The sequence below is a fragment of the Anolis sagrei genome, chromosome 3, assembly GCF_037176765.1.
Source record: "Anolis sagrei isolate rAnoSag1 chromosome 3, rAnoSag1.mat, whole genome shotgun sequence".
NCBI classification, from domain to species: domain Eukaryota; kingdom Metazoa; phylum Chordata; class Lepidosauria; order Squamata; family Dactyloidae; genus Anolis; species Anolis sagrei.
In genome coordinates, this window is record NC_090023.1 from 207,320,571 (window position 1) to 207,338,574 (window position 18,004).

Consider the following 18,004-nt stretch of genomic DNA (forward strand, 5'->3'; position numbering starts at 1 on the left):
ATTATATAATATTTATTTATGATTATATATAATATTTTATATAGAAAGATATAGATATATAAGAAAATATTATGAATATTGCCATGCTGTTTACAGAATCGGAGAGAAACTATATGTTTATCATAAATGGGTATGGAATCTTGGGAATTATGTCTTACATTCTGATCCTGAATAATTTTCAAAGAGAAGTGGGACTCTTAAACAGAATGCAAATTGAAAGTAATGAAGGTGCTAATAGCAACCAAGCATTTCTCCCAATAAACAACTCAAACTGAATCTACAGCCAGAACCGGCTCTGTATACTAACTGTAGTTTATTTAGTAAATTAATATATAGCCCTGAAAATTGCTTACACCCTGCTAGAGTGAACCCACTCAATTAATAACTGTGAAGATGATGAATAGGCAAAATGGAGATAAATCCCACTGATTCAGCTGATCCACCTAAGAATAGGATGCAGGCCATCATCTCCCCAAACTGGCAGTGAGACATAGAGAGGCCAGTAGATATAGCGTGACAAACAGAAATAGGACAGAACACTTGTTTGGGTTGAAAATGGTTCTTGACCTTCTTCTCCATATTCTTCCATACTTAATTTCCCCATTTCTCACCACAAAGTGTGACCAATAAAATACCATCATAATCCAAGTAGTCATGAAACCAGTCAGGATCTGTGGCATCAAAATCAAGTCCAGAATCATTCTCTGCTGCCTGTGCATATTCAGTGCCGTATTCATAGTAATAATCATCTGCTGTTGATGTACCTTTCATGAGAGATAAAATATCATTTTAAGATATTGTGGTACAGTAATTTTTAGTGAGAAGAACCAAAAAGTAAGTGTAAGCATTGTTTATATTAATATAAAATTTTAGATTAGTTTAGACCAGTTACTACCTCTTCTCGTAACTTTCCTCAAAGAACTATTGTGAGAATAAGAGGATGAGGAGACATTTACACTCATTTGAGCTACTTGGAGGAAAGGCAGGATGTAATGTAATAAAATATACAGTAAATGAAGTCATTTGTTTTAATCATCTCAGAATGCTTAAAATCACAACTATTTTCCTAGTTAGCTGTACCTTCAAAGTAACCTGAGAATACATAGTTGACTCTCCATATTTGTGTGTTTAACTTCTGTGGGTTTGATAATTCTTAGTTTTGATTAAAATGTTCTCTCTAGGAATCTGTATATCCTCCACTTGGTGAGCTTCTGCAAGGAACTGGTCATAGAGTCACATTGGCAGACCTGGAGATTCCTAAAGAGGACACCTCTCTAGGCATTTGTAGATCCTCTAGTGTTTGATTCTACAGTTAAATTCTGGCAGACATTAAACAGAGAGTCATGCTGGAAAATCTGGAGATTTCTAGAGAGATATTCTGTCTAGTAAAAAAATATTTTTTAAAAATTCATCTTTTGCACTTTTGCTGGGATCTTGTGCCCCTAAAATCTGTGAAAGTGGAGAGGCCACTCTAGAAAAAATTAAAGAAATAATGACCTCTATATAATGCTATCAGTTTCTCAGTGGTATTTAGCTTTAAGGCTGCAATCTCATATTTACTTATTTACCAACAAGACCCATTGTGCTAATTACTTATGTTAGAGATCCCGAAGAAGTTTCTTCAGATACTCTCACTGAGGCATCTAACTACATCCCAGAGCAAGTAGTGGAATTCCAGATTAATACTCACATACTTATTGTACTATAATCTAATTTAGACTACCATAACCTAACCTTTACCATACTATTTTTTCCAGGACAAACTTTCTTTGAACATTTTGTTTGAAATATTTGAAGAGTACTAATATTAAACTCGTCTAGTGAATCATTTTATGTGTTCTAAAAAGAAAATATTAATAGTCAAGAATGGATGTTGGGACTTCCATTAGATATTGAGAACAAGTGAACGGGGACACAAGACACATACATTTATGAAATTTAGAACATGATCTGCCAAAACCAACTTTACTTTTATCTCATGCCTAAAAATATTTTAAATGTTTACAAGATGATAGTTCAACAAAAATATTATGTTCCGAAATCTAGGTTTAAAAATTAAGCTTACCCTAAAACGGTGTCAATATATATTGTGAACTGCCTAACACATGTCTGAATAGCACAGTTTTATGTTAATGCGTACTCTATATGACAGCATGGTCAATTGAAACATGACTGTCAACTGAAGAACTGAAGGATTACATTTCAACAATCAGTACTACAGGTTGTGAATCCCTTACTGAAAATGCTTGGGACTGAAAGTATGTTGAATTTCAGATTTTTTTGAATATTTGCATATACTTACATAATGAGATATCTTGAAACACATATCTAAACATAAAATTCACTTATGCTTTATATATACCCTATACCTATAGTCTGCAGATAATTTTATACAAATTTTAAATAATTTGTGGACAAAGTTTGTGCATAAGTAACAATCAGAAAGCAAAGGTATCTCAGTCACCCATATAGAAAAAAAAATTTTGGATAAGGAATGCTCAATCTGTATTTTCTTCTATTTATCTGCATTATTTAGAATTCTTTTTCTGAGACACCTTATTAATACCTCCATCTTCCTAACTCCAAGTTGCCCACATAATACTGTGAAGTGCATGCAACTTTGTTTATGGTCTTCTGTCCATGAGAAATGCCTGAGTGAAAGTATATCGACTGCTTCAAGATGTCAGTCCCATTCAGGGCACTGTGGAAACCACATCAGTAGACTAAAACTAGTACTGGATAAAGTGGAGGTAATTATTCTAGTCTTAGTCGCCTTGTAAGAGAAGGGACATATTCACGAACAAAGGAAACAAGTAGGAGATTCTCCTTAACTTTGATCATGGTGCCACATTTCCAATGCACAGAAACAGATCTTTGTTCCATAGGCGCCCAGGGTACCCATTGACAAATAGCTTTCAGAACAGCAAAGTGAAGATGGGGTGGCAGTTCTTTCCATAGACTTTTCACAGAAGTAGTTGATTAAGACGGGTCATCCGCTCTTTCCGGCAGGTGTCACTGCAGTTTGTTGGAACCACTGGTGAGTTTCAAAGAGCAGGTATGGTAATGAGGAGAGTGAAAATGCATACAGGGACACTTTTAAAAGCTCTCCCCCAGGGCTGGGCCGATGGCCTGGTGGATAACGCTTTGCCTTGAACTGATTATCAACGGCATTATCTTAGTTTTCTCAACTCATTCATTCTGTTGCAGCCTTTATCTTTGTTCTTCCTTTGCTTCTGATGAAAATATATATATACTTTTTTTGTACAATGGATGCTTTATATTTCATATTAAAATAGAACCTTCTTTTTTTCTATGCACCAACCCTGGTTTCTTGACGGTAAAAAAAAGTTTCACCTCATTTATCGTTATGTCAAGTCAAGACTTCTTTTCTTCGCTCATTATTTCACAAGAGTCGAGTCTTTGCAATATGAAAGTGCTGCAGGAGTGCACGCCAGGCTGAGGAAGAAGGATCTCATTCCAAGATAAGGCCATTGTCTTCGCTGAGCAAATAAAGTTTAATGGGATACAATGGGAAAGAGAAAAACAAAGAAAGCGTTTGCCTGGAGTTCAGACTTCAAGCTGACTTTGCGTGGGAGGATTTTGTAGAAGCTAGACTTTCCTCTGTTTATTTATTAAACTTTGTATGAGTAAAAGATATCTTTGGCTCCACATGTACTTTTAACATCTGCATGTCATACTGATGAAAAAACAGGACTTTTTCCTTTTTCTGAACAATAGATCCAATTTTGGATGCCTTGAAACCACCTTTATAGTTTCTCCCCCACTGAAGGACTTCTTGATAATGATGATTTTTTTATCTGACTTGCTTTTATTGGTTCCTAATAAAATGTTGAGTGACATCATGTGAACTAACCACATGATAGCACCAGCCATTCAGAACTTCTATTTTACTATCTTGGTCTTCCTTTGTTCAATTATGTTTGAACATTTCTTTTGGGTTCACTTGGTCTTTTTCTTCAGTAATTATTAATGAGACTTCAACCCACAGTGCCTGAAGAATCAGAAAAAAAGTGTGTATATGGATTTAGGCCATTTAAGTTAGCTAATTTTGACAGAGATAAAGTGCTGTACCCGATTAATTTGTATCTACATCTACAATTCACACCTTGATATTATCATTAAATGTTCTAATAAGAAGGGTTGACAAAGAAGATGCCACAAAAGTAAGGTAGAAAAGGTTTCTCATTCAAACTGGAGAAGGGCAAGCATGAAAATGAAAGAGAAACATTCCTCCTGGACAAATAAATTCTAGTAAAGCTTGCGAATGATCTCTGGGGTACTTTTTTTATTGGTGCCACTCCTCCTCTTTCCACTTTTCCTCCTCCTTTTCCTTCTCTTCCTCATTCTAGGCATTCTGCTCCAAGTCCTACATCTATTGTTTTATACCCGTCACTGTGGAAATACCTGAGGTTGTGGAAATTGATACTAAAAAGTTGGTTGGCTGGTTTGGGTGCACCATGTTGTGAGTCACATATTTGGTGAAATGACCTGCATTTAAAAATGCCACTACTCATTTAATCTTATAGGTGAAATGTATAGGATTTTAGCCTTGATCACTATGAAATCTTAATTTCATGTGCAATTGCTATGCAGCAGCTATGAAGCATCTATCGCATTCTTCTGAAACTTTTACATATAAATATGGTAACGTTTTACATTTCTTATTATGACAAAAAGGCTACTTTAAGCATTCCTGTTAGATGACCATGAATGTGGTCACCATATTGATTATTATCCGGTGGTATTAGATGATCTAAAAACATAATTTAAAACTAAAAATCTAATCTGAAAATGTAAACGAATCTGAACTAGTTCTTAGTGAAAGATAGATATGGATTTGGTTTCAGTAAGGATTGTTTGGTATAGGACTAGAGAAATATTGATGTGCAAAATACAAAGTTGCCCAGTATACTCACTGTTGCCTGCATACAGTCATCTAATGTTACTGTTGTTGTTCTATGGACTCCATCTAGTATATTAACTCATAGAGAAGTAATAAAAAACTGCCCCTTCTTGATAAAATCTTTTCCCTTTGTTTTACATGGAGAATTTTGTATAAATTGCTTTTACTTCTCTAGAATTACCACAGAGCATGCTTCTGCATTTACATACTGATTCCGTACAGTCGTAAAACATTTCTACTTAGAGTTAAATCTGGGTTTTAGGCTATTAACTGTCTAGTAAGCATGCTTACAACTTACAAGTACATCCTTAATTTCTTGGTTTTTCCTTTCTTCGGGGTTCTGTTGCTAAGTTTCAAATATTTCAAAAATCCTTCCTCTTCCTGTCTACTGAAGGTGATGTTCATTTTCTATCAAAGCCAAGTGTTCTATCCGTATTGTTGCTTACTATGCCAATATGAAAGTACTTAGCCTTTCTTAATATTTTTCTAATGCTTCTCTTTATTTAGTTCCTCAGCACTAAATAACCTTGCAGATCTTGTTTCTTTTATATAAGGAGAGCTTCTGTTCCTTTCATTTCAATTATTCATAACAAGCCATCGGTTTAGTAAAGTAAAAGCATCAGTTTTTTTAAAAAAAATCTAAGTGCATAATTAACACAAATTCTGATACATGGGCTTATTTTAACATATTATGGAATCAGAGCCTTCATTCTCTGTAAATGCTGAAAAATCTTAACGCACTTAAAGATGCAGTGATCTGACATTTGTCACAGAAATGTGACTATTACACAAAATTAAATGAGACATCCTACATGTATTTTCAAAGCGGAACTTTCTTCTGTGTAGTGCAAAAAAGACCCTTCTCTTTACCCCATAGTTGATAGGCAGAGATTGACTTTAAAAGCCAGAAATTAGCTTTGAGGTTTGGATGATCTTTTAAACTGCTTACACTTTCATCTGCATTTTTGTATGTTGCTGAGAGCTGTGAATCAATTAGCAAATTTCTGATCAATATTCTCTGATTCATTCACTTATTTTCACTTGATTCCAGAGAAAATAACCACCCAAGCATACAGAGATGATGTTACGTTTCTAAATTCTTACAATGAGGTATGAACTATCTTAATTTCAAGAATGCCCTAGAACTTTAATTATGGAGTGAGTTGTCCTATTTTGTAGTGGGAGGCAATTCATCTGTATTCAATTGTATAGTAAAATAGTGTCACATATAAAATGACAAAATCAAGGTTTCCTTTTTATATTTTAAAACAATATTTTCAAGGTGTGGATGCAGAATCTGTGGATATGGAGGGCTGGCTGTATATCCTTTGGAATACTGTAATAGCTCAAATCCTGCTGGCTCTGTCCTTTGACGTAACTATGCTGGTGTGTGTGGTGGCAACAAGAAAATAAGGAGCAAATATGTAGGGGACATAAAGAATATATAAGGCATTGGAAAACAGGCTGTGGTCTGGCCAGTTCTATGGTTCTGCCTTCACTGCTGCACAACTCTTTAAAAAGTGTAATCACTAATGTTGGGTACAAGCATGCCCTTCTAGATTGTGACTTTTACAGAGATATTCAAACTGTTTTTATTCCTCCCGCTGTATAAAAGAAACCTGGTAGAAATGACGACTACTATCTAAAACGTCTCATAGATTATAGGGAACCATCAATCACTCTTAGGGTGGCTACATTTTATGCTGCTGCTAAAAATATGGAGGCAGATTGTGGATGATTGTGCATGATTTTAAAGGATGTTTTAACTTACCCATTTTAGTGTCAACACTCAAAGATTTTATAAGAGTCGATTCAGATGACTGTGTTGGGGCCTTTCTGCTTTCAATGTTTTGAATCATTAACCTTAATGTTAATGTAGTTCTTTATTTATTTTTTTTTAAAAAAACCCCTCATATTTGAATGTTTTGATGCTTTCTACTCCTGGTCTGTGACCATCACAATAAAATTCATTCATTCGTTTGTTCGTTCTGTGGTTCTGCCTTCACCACTGTTACACAATAGAGGTGTGCATTTTTTCGTTTGCCTCATAATTTGGATCAAATTTATTAAATTTTGTACTTATGAGGCAGTATCTATCATGCACCAAAATTTTAAGAGTCAAAACTTACCTCTTACTTTTTTGTTTTAGTTTTGTAAATCTGACTTTGGGAAGTTAGTTTCCTTTTCAGCGCAAGGAAGCAAAGCCAAGCCAAAAAGGCTGCCTTAGTGCATTGCCTTTTCTCTAAATTAATGGAGTCTCCACATTAGGAGTGGGGGGGGGGGGAAGGGAGCAGTGTTTGCTGGGAACAGCACAGAACTCTGGGTAATGCAGCTTGTGAAAGTAGGAGAGAATTCCAAAGGCCCTGCCCTAAACTACATTTCCCAGAATGCATCAGCATCAGAAATCACGTTAACAGAGAGAGGTCCCTCCCTAATAGCAGCCAGTGAGAGTTCTAATGAATGATTGAATCTGCAAAGAGGAGGACTGACGGATACTTCTAGCAAGTAAATCTCTGTGCTGGGCTGGGAAGAAATCCCAAAATAGATGGCCCGTATACTACATAGGAAGCATATTAATTCATTTAGATGCTGGATGGCCATCTGACAGTAGAGTTTTGATGGTGTCCTTCTGTCTGGAAGAAGAGGGTTAGAAAAGATGGCGTTTGGGGATCCCCTCCAACTCTAGGATTCTATGAAAATGTAGAATTGATTAATATTTGTTTTGATTGGGTAATATGATAGTCATTCAATGAGATAGCTGATGTGACTTTACATTTTTTTTTGTCAAAACTTGTTTTAAAATCCCTAAAATCAGTAGATGTATGATTTTTTTCTGAAAGTTGGGGGGGGGGGGGGGATGATCTCCTGTTATCTCCTGTCATAGTATAGAAAATTCAAGAAGCTAGCTTTTGTAGTTTTTTTTTAAAAAATGTTATTTATAGAAACTTTGAAAATTCTCCAGAAATCCATGGAATAAGTGAAATGTTCTGAAACCTGATGGGCTAACAATGGTAAATATGTTCTACCAGTTTCACTCCAATAGCTTTAAAAATGAGGGAGAAAGGAGCCCCTGACATTTCCCCAATTATAGTAATTAATGTGCAATTACTGTAACGAAATAGTAACAAAATTTCATTACTCTCATTATAGTAACAGTTTTTTTCACTAACGATACTTTAGAAGCACTTTAGAAACAAAATACCAGCACACCAGTTTTGTAATAACTTTTGAACCATTTTTAATTGATCATATATCCCTACCACACAACTCTAAAATAAATAAATAAATAAGCAGTAACACTGGGCACTAGCTTGTATCTGATTATTGTGCTTAAATATAACCTTTCTAATCTTTCAATATGCACCTTTTCCATCTAAAATATTGATTTATTTTAATTGTACTGTGAAGCCCAAGTTTTGGTGGGTTTTAAAAAAAATCAGTGGATAAGGATAGGAAAAATGATAGAATAAAATAAAACATAGTAACAACCTAAAGCCAATGTTTAGTTCCAATTAAAATAGATGCATTAGATCAGTGTACTGAGGTAACTTAAATCTGAGTTTCATTGGTTCAGCAGGTGTATTCTAGTTGAGATGAATTATTGGATTTTGGACTTTGTCTGCTTTGCGGAATGAGGTCCATTTCACACACACATGTCCTCTGTAGTCTAAATGTGATAGTCTGGGGTCTACTTCTAGAAAAAAAAAGCTATTCTGGATATAGGGAAGGGTTGCAAATTTCTTCTGATTGGAGCCTCTTATCTAGGTTCAGTTCTTCTCCTGCCTCATCTGAGGAGGTTTATATTTTTTTTTATCTTTATTGCTGGTCATGTTTTGAGTTACAAATGTGAAGCTTCTGGTTTTACTGGGTTGCTGTGAGTTTTCCAGGCTCTATTGCCATGTTCCAAAAACATTCTCTCCTGACAGGCATTCTCAGAGGTTGTGAGGTTTGCTGTAAACAAGGCAAGTGGGGTTTATATGTCTGTGAAATGTATAGGGTGGGAGAAAGAACTCTTGTCTGTTTGAGGCAAGTGTAAATGTTGGAATCAATCACTTTGATTACCATTTAATAGCCTTGTAGCTCAAGGCTTGGCTGTTTCCTGCTTGGGGAATCCTTTGTTGGGAGGTGATTAGCTGCCCTGATTATTTCTTGTCTGGAATTCCCCTTGGTTTTTACTGTTGTACTTCACTTACTGTTGTGATTTTAGAGTTTTTTAATACTGGTAGCCAGATATTGTTCATTTTCATGGTTTCCTCCTTTCTGTTGTAATTGTCCACATGCTTGTGGATTTCAGTGGCTTCTCTGTGTAGTGTGACATGGTGGTTGTGAGAGTGGTCCAGCATTTCTGTGTTCTCAAATCATATGCTGTGTCCAGGTTGGTTCATCAAGTGCTCTGCTATGGCTGACTTCTCCGATTGAATTAGTCTTCAGTGTCTTTCATGTTCCCCGATTCGTGTTTGGCCACTGTGTTTCGTGGTTCCTATGTAGACTTGTCCACAGCTGCATGGTATATGGTATTCTGGTTTTATCTCATTTTAAAGCATCATTAATTTAATTATTGAGGGCCAGTAGTGATTTCAGTGCTGGAGTACAACCCTGGAGAACATGGTTTACATCCCCATTACTGATTAATTGTTTTCTTGTATTTTATGTTTATAGTTTACATTCAGACAGAGATTTTCAGTTTCTGGGTAGTTCACAAGATGAACATTGTTTCTGTTTAACCAGCCTGGCTGCCCCAAGCAATACTTATCAAAACTAAAATTCATTCATGCAAACTTCTTCTGGTTGTTGTATTAATTTATTCATTTTAAGGAAGTTGTGGACAATTTAATGATACATTCAAGTGAACATTTTATTTTCGTCAACAATCAACTGGCATCAGCTCTATTGTTATCTTTGTCATCCCCCCCCCCCCCCCAAATTCAATCTGCTCATCTTTGAATTCAGATTTGTCTGTTGTTAAGCTATTTCCCGTATCCTAGCATTTGGTTTTGCTGGTCCTTCCACTACTTTCCCCTGAGATTTCTGTTCTCTGTAGCCTGTGTAAATGTATTTCTCTATTTGTTGTTAAAGCAAACATTTGCTCATGTCCGCCCTTTCTCTGCTGAATTGTTTTTTTTGCCTATTATTTTTCTTTGTCCTCTTACAGGATTAGTTTGTTGCAGAAGCCTATTATCCGTTCTTGCTGACTTGGCCCGGCTGACAGGTAGTAGCGTGTCTCTGCTGGCATTTTGAAAACATTATAATATCCACAGTATTAAGAAGAAAAATTGATATACATGTGATAAATAAATGTGCCACTGGAATAGAACTAGATTTTACCCTTTGAATAATTTAAAATTTAAAATAAAAAGGAGAAATTAAGGGGCTACATTAACAGTGAAGAAGTTAGAAATTATCATTGTCCAATATAATTTCCAGGATCCTCTAGCCAGCATGACTAAGCTATCTCTGTGGATGCTTTCCTTTCCCTATTTTCCCTCATTCCCCTGCAAATCTTCTCTGAAAGATTGGGAAATCCTTTAGAACAGCACAAGAATTGGCTCTATAGGTTACAAGGGAAGGAGAGAATCAGAAAAATGTAACATCCCCTCACCTCCAAATAGAACTCTTGCTGGCTGAAGGAAATGCTGGATCAGGGTCAATAATGTGGAGCAGCAGTTACAATAATCAGATTTTTCAATTGATGATTTGGGACATGATTGCTACAATTGGTTCCATAAATGTTAAAAGATGAAGAAAGTAATCTTTATGGTGAAAATACTTAATGAAATGTTTAAAGGCCCTGTACAGATTTACAAGGATGCAATTCAACATAGAACAGTAATACAAGCACACCAAAACAAAGGCACAATAAAATTAGTAAGAAATAAACAAATGCTGTGACACATCTTTTTAAAAAATACACAATAGCGTCTAACATTGTTCAGTAACACCTAAAAGATTCTAGCATTTCACATTTTTATATAATATTGGTTTTTACCTCCCAAACAGAAACCCAAAACCAAGAAATAAGAGTACATAGTGTAATATAATCCTGAAATATCTCTTTCCATAAAGAAAGCATTTTCTGGTTCTCTTTAAGCTTAATTTACAAAGAAAGGACTATTCCATATTGTATTTAGAGGTTGAATCTCCATTGTCCAAAATGTTTGAGACCAAAAGTCTCTTGGATTTAATTTTTTTTTTTTGGTTTTGATTTTGGAACATGTTGTATTTACATATGCATAGTGAACAAAGAAAAGGAGGCAAAAGCAGGCTAGTCACACATCCAGCACTGACAACCTGGGAAGAGTCTGCAATGTCTGGTTTTACAAAGGCCCTGTGTAAATTGAATTATTCCCTCTTTCTCTTCCATCTTTTCCTCCATCAGATGTTTTTAAGAAAAACACATCAGATGCAGATGTGTGATTTGCCCCCTACCCCCAAAAGTAGAACTGGATGGCTGGCAGGAAAAGCTTCTGGTTTTGGAGTATTTCCAGTAATGGAGACTCAACCTGTATTGACCAATGAATGCAATAATATTTAAAATGCCATGTATTAAAAAAACTAGAGTTAAGAAAATTACTTTTAAATCTATTTGGATGCAATTACTGAAAGAAATTATTCTTATGACAAATAATGTTTTATCTCCTATTAATGGATTTGTTATCAGTTATCACATTACTATAAGAAAAGATGCAGAATTTCTAATTTTATTCTATATTTCGAATAGACGCAATTGCCATGGCAATCAATGTGAATTACTTCCTGATATGTGAATATGAGGTTGCAGTTTTAATAGCATACACTACTCATTTTTATGTTACACTAGTTTTGTTTAAAATGCACCCTACACTTAACCTTTCTTTTCAGTCATATAGCACCCCTAAAAATAGTGTACATATTATGAAGCATTTGTTATGAAGAAAAGAAGATATATTAATTACCAGTTAGCTGTTCCAGCCATGACAAGATGCCGCAAAACTGCATAAAGAAACAAAAAGGAGTTATATGAATGTTAAATAAATCAGATTACGGAGCTAGCTAGGTAGCATTTTGGAGAAGCATTTTCATTTTGTAAATCAATCTTGAATTACGCAAAATGTTATTAAGCAAATATATTTGCATAGTATAAATCATGATACATTCTAGTTTTCAAGAATAAGGTTGCACATTATTTATTTATTTATTTTGTATCAAAAGCATTGCATAAATGAGTATAATACTGATAAAAATAGAAGGAACACAAGCAGTTAAATATCTTTTGACCAAAAACGGGCAACAGCAATGGCATTGTTTGTAGTCTCCAACAATTCTTCTTCTGTACATGAGGCAGGGCATAGTGGACAAGCATACAGATGCGGAGTTGTCTGTTCTGCTCCTCAGACACACAAGGTGGGGGATCCCCCCCCTCATATCCCTTTCAAACAGTTCACAAATAAACAGATATTTTGTGATCCATGGAGAATTGTACATATAAAGAGATTTTTGATATTATCCCAAGTTCTCTAGAATGTTGTTCATTCTTTCTTGGGAATCCTGTCAACATTTAATAATGTTCCTAGTTTCTTCCTATTCTTTATGGAGAAAGTATTGTGCGCACAGCTTTGATACCACATCTAAGAAGCTTTGTTGCCTGTAATTCTGTGGTTATCCCTATTCTCTTTATTCAAAAGAGGTAGCACTACATAATATCCAACATTTCACGCATGTGGCCAAGCAGTAACAAAGTGCAGTCAACAGAATAAAACAATTATAACTAATATATAACATACCAGCTAGAAGAAGCTGCAGCCATTTAACTTTGCCTGAAAAGAGGCACGATTCCACCTCTTCTCTGTTCCCACTGAGTTAACTGAGTGTAAGTTACTTTGAACTCAGTTTGAACCAACTGAAGTATGCTAAGAACAAAGTGAAAAAGTAGGTGGATGGAGAAAAACTATGACATTTTAAAACCAGCTAAAAGGGCGAAACAATAGAAGATTGTTTAGAAAGTTTTTTAGTTCAACAAGAGAATAAGGAACAGTGAATGGACCAATGGAATGGCTTTGGATTATGATTATGGATGGTATGATTTTAATAACTGGTTTTAAACTGTGTTGATTTATTGTTTGGTTTTAATGTAAATGTTTATTGCATTGTGTGTTTACATTTTGGCATTGAATTGCTATCTAATTTGTAAGACCTCTCTGAGTCCCCTTCAAGGTAGAGAAGGGTGGGATATAAATGAAGTAAATAAATAAATATTAATAGAATTGTTTTTGCCAAATTGAAACATTTGTAGGTATGCCAGTATTCTGAAAATCCAACCCAAAGGTAAATTCTACATGTTGTTTATATCTGTGGATAATTTGGATAATATTAGATGAAAGAAACAAAAACCCCAGATCTCCCTGTCTTCCTATCACAAACAATGCTTGCTGAATTTCATCAAGATTTTAAAGAAGATGCTTAGGCAGATAAGTTTTAATAATCCACAGTGTTATTTGCAATTGCTCTACCACACAGTTAGATCAAGGACCGCATCATACAGTTGGGCCCTTCCCTCATCTTATTCCATTTTGCCAGCACCCCACACAACCTCCTTCCTTCCCTCATCACAAGGGGGAATGGGACAAGGCTCATTGGCACTTTGTCCCCATTGGATGGGGAAAAGGGGAGCTATCCAAAACACTACTTACATTGCAGCATTGCTGAGGAAATATCTTGTGACACTTCCTCACTATTTCAGGGATCAAATTGGGTGGTGCCAAGACAGCATCATGTGATGGAGCTTGGCAGACCCCATCCCCAAAGAGTAGCAAGGTGCCCAAAGGCCCAACTGGGATAAAGTAACAGGAGACATTTTTTTAGGTTTGATCTGCCATCATTTTTTCCTCATAGCAATTTGAGAACTTTTTAGGGATTTTTAGGACTCTGAACTCCAAGATCCCTCTGTACCTCTAAACCCCAATATACTTCATCTTTTCATCCCATCCCTAATGTGCCTATTGTTATGTATTCAGAAAGTATCACCTTCCACTAAAAAGAAAGAAAGAAAATAAACTATCAAGCTTGGAAAACCCCAACAATTACTGCAGTGATGTCACTAGAGTTGATGTCACCCAGTGCGGTAACTCAGGTGTAACTGTGGATGACTCTCCGTAGCAAATTATACCACACTATTGTAGTAAAAATAACAGAAACCTTTACAAAATCAGTGACTATAAAAACATCAGCAAGGAAAACACCAATGCATATATAAAGAAACTACATCAATTAAAGTGTCATTGTAATTGGGTGATAATGACAGCACCAACTGGAGTGCATGTACATTTAAAGGTCAAAAAGTAAATAGAAAGAGATATATTGGTATGAGACATGCATGTTGAGTAAGCTACAGGGATATATTTGTAAAGAATACATTTCTCCTGAAATGCCGCACACATTTTATAGACAGTCCTTTTGGTGTCACCCCCTCTGATGGTGTCACTCAGTGCTGTTTGCACCCTCTGCACCAGCCTAGTGGCACCACTATATTACTGAACTATGATAAAATGTAAGTGGAGAAGAGGGTAAATATTAAAATCTGCTCATAGATAACTCAGTGTATTCAGTGAGACTAAATTCTGTCTGTCTATATTCTGAGTAGAGGAAAATGGAGGGGGAATATGGGAATAGAAGATGACATTATTGGAACTCTAAGCAGAAGCACTCATAAGAACTTTTTTTTGTTGCAGATTTTATTCAGGTTCTGCACCAAGATAATATTGCTATTGTTATCTATCAAAAGAAAGTACTTTCATGTTCTTCAAAATTAAGGTGGTTTTTTTTGTTTTGTTACTTTTTCCATCTAGAATGTATTGTCACATAATTTTATCAATTACTACTACTGTTAACATATACATTCAACACATCAACATGAATAGATACAGACAATTGTAAGCTACTGCACATCTACAAAAAAAGGTTTAAAGTAATATTATATATTCTTACATTTAAATTGTGAGATACATGTCATTTTCTTGCATATCTTCTGACCTGTTATATTCTATATAGCCAGAAGAGGGAGGGCTTGTCTTTCAAAGGAAATGAAAAAGTCCTGGCACTTCTTTGACAAAACCAGTTTCTATTCTACAAAATGATGGGTACTTCACATCATCTATATACTAAAATACTAAATGTGTTAATTCTGTAGAAGAAGCTGACTACTTTTTTTCTATAGAAGTTGGAGGAAATGCAGCATAATATATTACATACTTTCCAAAATATGAAAAACAAAAATCCTTATCTTAAAACACAAAAGAAGCTGTTCTCAATGTGTTTGTGTAATGGTGGAGAATATGGTGTTTATAGTGGAAATAATGAAATTTAATAGGACAAGTGGGCCTGAAATAATGTCTGTTTACAGGACGTGCTCTCTGTATGCCCAACGGGATGCCGGGGTGCCTCAGCTGAAGGGCCCCTTAGATTTCCCAACACAGAGTTCTATTGAGGCTCAAGATAAGTTCAACAAAGTTCTTTATTTGGGCTTAAATCTTTAAACAAATGGATTAAACACTTTATAACCTTGGGAAACCGGTAGCTTCCTCAATCTGCCAACAAGGGGCAGGCAACTGGTGGTAAATTGTTCCTTTCTTCCTTAGGGAAATCCTTTGACCCCTACCTGGGCAATCTCTCTTTACCTTGCTGGTGTAAGGCCCCTACTCCGGGCTGCAAGCTGCTTTATGGGTAGCCCAAGTGGTCCCTTACCAGGCAAGGTTCCTGTAGATCTGCCAAGCTGAAAGGTGTCCTTTAGTTTCTCCACGAAGGCTGTAGGAACTATTTCTTTACTCCCCAGCAGAGTTGTGGATCTGTTTCTTTAACCCCCAGCAAAAACTGTGGAACCTTTCCTTTTTTTTCCCCAGCAGAGCTGTGAGAAGTGAAGTCTTTGTGCAGGTGGGAGAGAGAGAGACCCACACGTCCTGCTGTTAGGCTCCAAAACAGTGAGACTGAACAAAGGTCCTCCTTTGCCTCCAAAACCCTGGGGAAAGGGGCGGGTCTAAAGATTCTAACGATGATTGCCAAGTTGTTGGCCCTATGATTGCAACCTGAGGGAAGCGACCTTATTTCAAAATGCATGGCTTAAATAGATTCACACAAACTAGCAGTGCAAGAAAAGGAATTCAAATCTCCTGGCACTTACATGCCAGCAGAGCTCTACTTCAAAATTTCACAACTTAAAATCATATTAATTTCACATGATGATGAAATTTCATATGATGAGATCAAATATTATAGATAGGCCTGGATAGTACAGACAAAGACAATAACAGTTTGGAAAAGCTTGCAAATACTATGGCAATGCTGGCAAAACAGACCATCTTGTCTTACCTTTGTCATGGCCCTGCTTTAGTACTCCTTGAGCAAAGAGTAATTTGAACCCCTAGAATAAAAAGATGGCTGTTTCCCAGGTGCAGAACTTTCAATAGTATTGGAAAGTTCACTTTTAAATAAAGATAACCCAGCTCTGCAGTCAAAAGAAGAGGCTGGACTTGTTCCTAGTCTGTAAAAATGATGCTGACTGAAAGGCTACTGAGCAAAATGGTAAACTATAAGGAGTAATCTTCAACAGTTGAAATGTCTTTATTTTTCAGAAAGCCCAAAGGTCTGTAGCTGAACACTCATGGTGCTCTAGTGATTCTGAAATGTAAACTCCAATCGTAGGACTGCACAGTACCTGGCCAGAACATCTATTGTGCATTCCTTGATGAGAACCCATGTAAATCATGCTTTTTGGCAGAAATAATACTACTGCTAGGTGGATTTGTGATTGGTTAAGCGACAGAGCCTAAAGGGTGCTCTCACCACTGGTTCCTCTTTATCCTGGAAAGAAGTGACTAGTGGAGTGCCACAGGGTTCTGGCCTAGATCTGATGCCATTCAACATCTTTATTAAAGACTTAGGGCCTTTCCACACAGCCATATAAGCCAGAACATCAAGACAGAATAACCCACAATATCTGCTTTGAACTGGGTTATCTGAGTCCACACTGCAATGTATCTCAGTGGGATTTTATGTGGGATTTTATTCAGCTGTGTGAAAAGAGCCTTAGTTAAAGGTTTAGAAGGCATGCTTATCAAGTTTGCAGATGACACCAAATTGGGAGGGTTAGCTAATACTCTAGAGGGCAGGATCAGAATTCAAAATGAACTCAACAGATTAGAGATCTGGGCCAAAACTAGCAAAATTAATTTCAACTAGGAGAAATTCTCATAGACAGAAGAAATGAATTGCACAAATGCAGGATGGGTGATGCCTGGCTCAGCAACAGTCCATGTAAGAAAGATCTTGGAGTCTTGAAGTCTTTGTGGACAACAAGTTGAACATGAGCCAACAGTGTGATGCAGCTGCTTTCAAAACCAATGGGATTTTGGGCTGCATAAAAAGGAGTATGGTGTCTAGATCAAGGAAAGTCATGCTGCCTCTCTATTCTGCTTTGGTTAGACCTCACTTGGAATATTGTGTCCAATTCTGGACACTGCAAATTAAGATAGAGATTGACAAGTTGAAAAGTGTCCAGAGGAGGTCAACTAAAATGATCAAAAGTCCAGACCATGGCCTGTGAGGAGCTTCTTAAACAGCTGGGTATGTTTGGCCTGCAGAAGAGAAGGATTTGAAGCAATGGGTTCAAATTACAAGAAAGTAAATTCTACCTGAACATTAGGAAGAACTTCCTGACCGTGGGAGCTGTTAAACAGTGGAACTCTCTACCTTAGAGTGTGGGGGAAGTGCCTTCCTTGGAGGCTTTTAAATAGAGGCTGGATGGGCATTTATTGGGGGTGTTTGTGTTTCTCCTGCATGGCGGGGGTTAAACTAGATGGTCTATGTGGTATCTTCCAATGCTATGATTCTATTTTGTGGTGACTATACATTCAGTGTGTGACTTTTAGGTGTGTTATATTTCAACTGCTGCCAACGAAGTTCAAAGTGCAACAGTAATTTATGCTCAATTGCAGAAGGGAGAGGAGAGAAAGGTATAGAATTATGCCCTTCACAGTAGACTCAGGCAAAAGCAAACTACAGTAAGCCTGTTTAGCTTGTATGTTCTTCCTCATTTGCCATTGGGACCATACA

General features: G+C 36.3%; 1 protein-coding gene across 7 annotated transcripts in view; it reads right to left on the bottom strand.

The window, feature by feature from the left end:
- The window catches only part of HABP2 (hyaluronan binding protein 2), a 55,839-nt gene that overhangs the window by 24,426 nt on the left and 13,409 nt on the right, over positions 1-18,004 (bottom strand). For 5 of the 7 annotated variants that reach the window (XM_060768445.2, XM_060768447.2, XM_060768442.2 and 2 more), the window contains exons 2-3: positions 11,857-11,893; positions 612-764 (exon numbers count right to left, since the gene is read on the bottom strand). In XM_060768445.2, the coding sequence (XP_060624428.2) occupies positions 612-764; positions 11,857-11,893 (190 nt within the window). The remainder of the gene's footprint in view (positions 1-611; positions 765-11,856; positions 11,894-18,004) is intronic. The other 2 variants (XM_060768449.2, XM_060768448.2) reach the window with 1 other exon arrangement.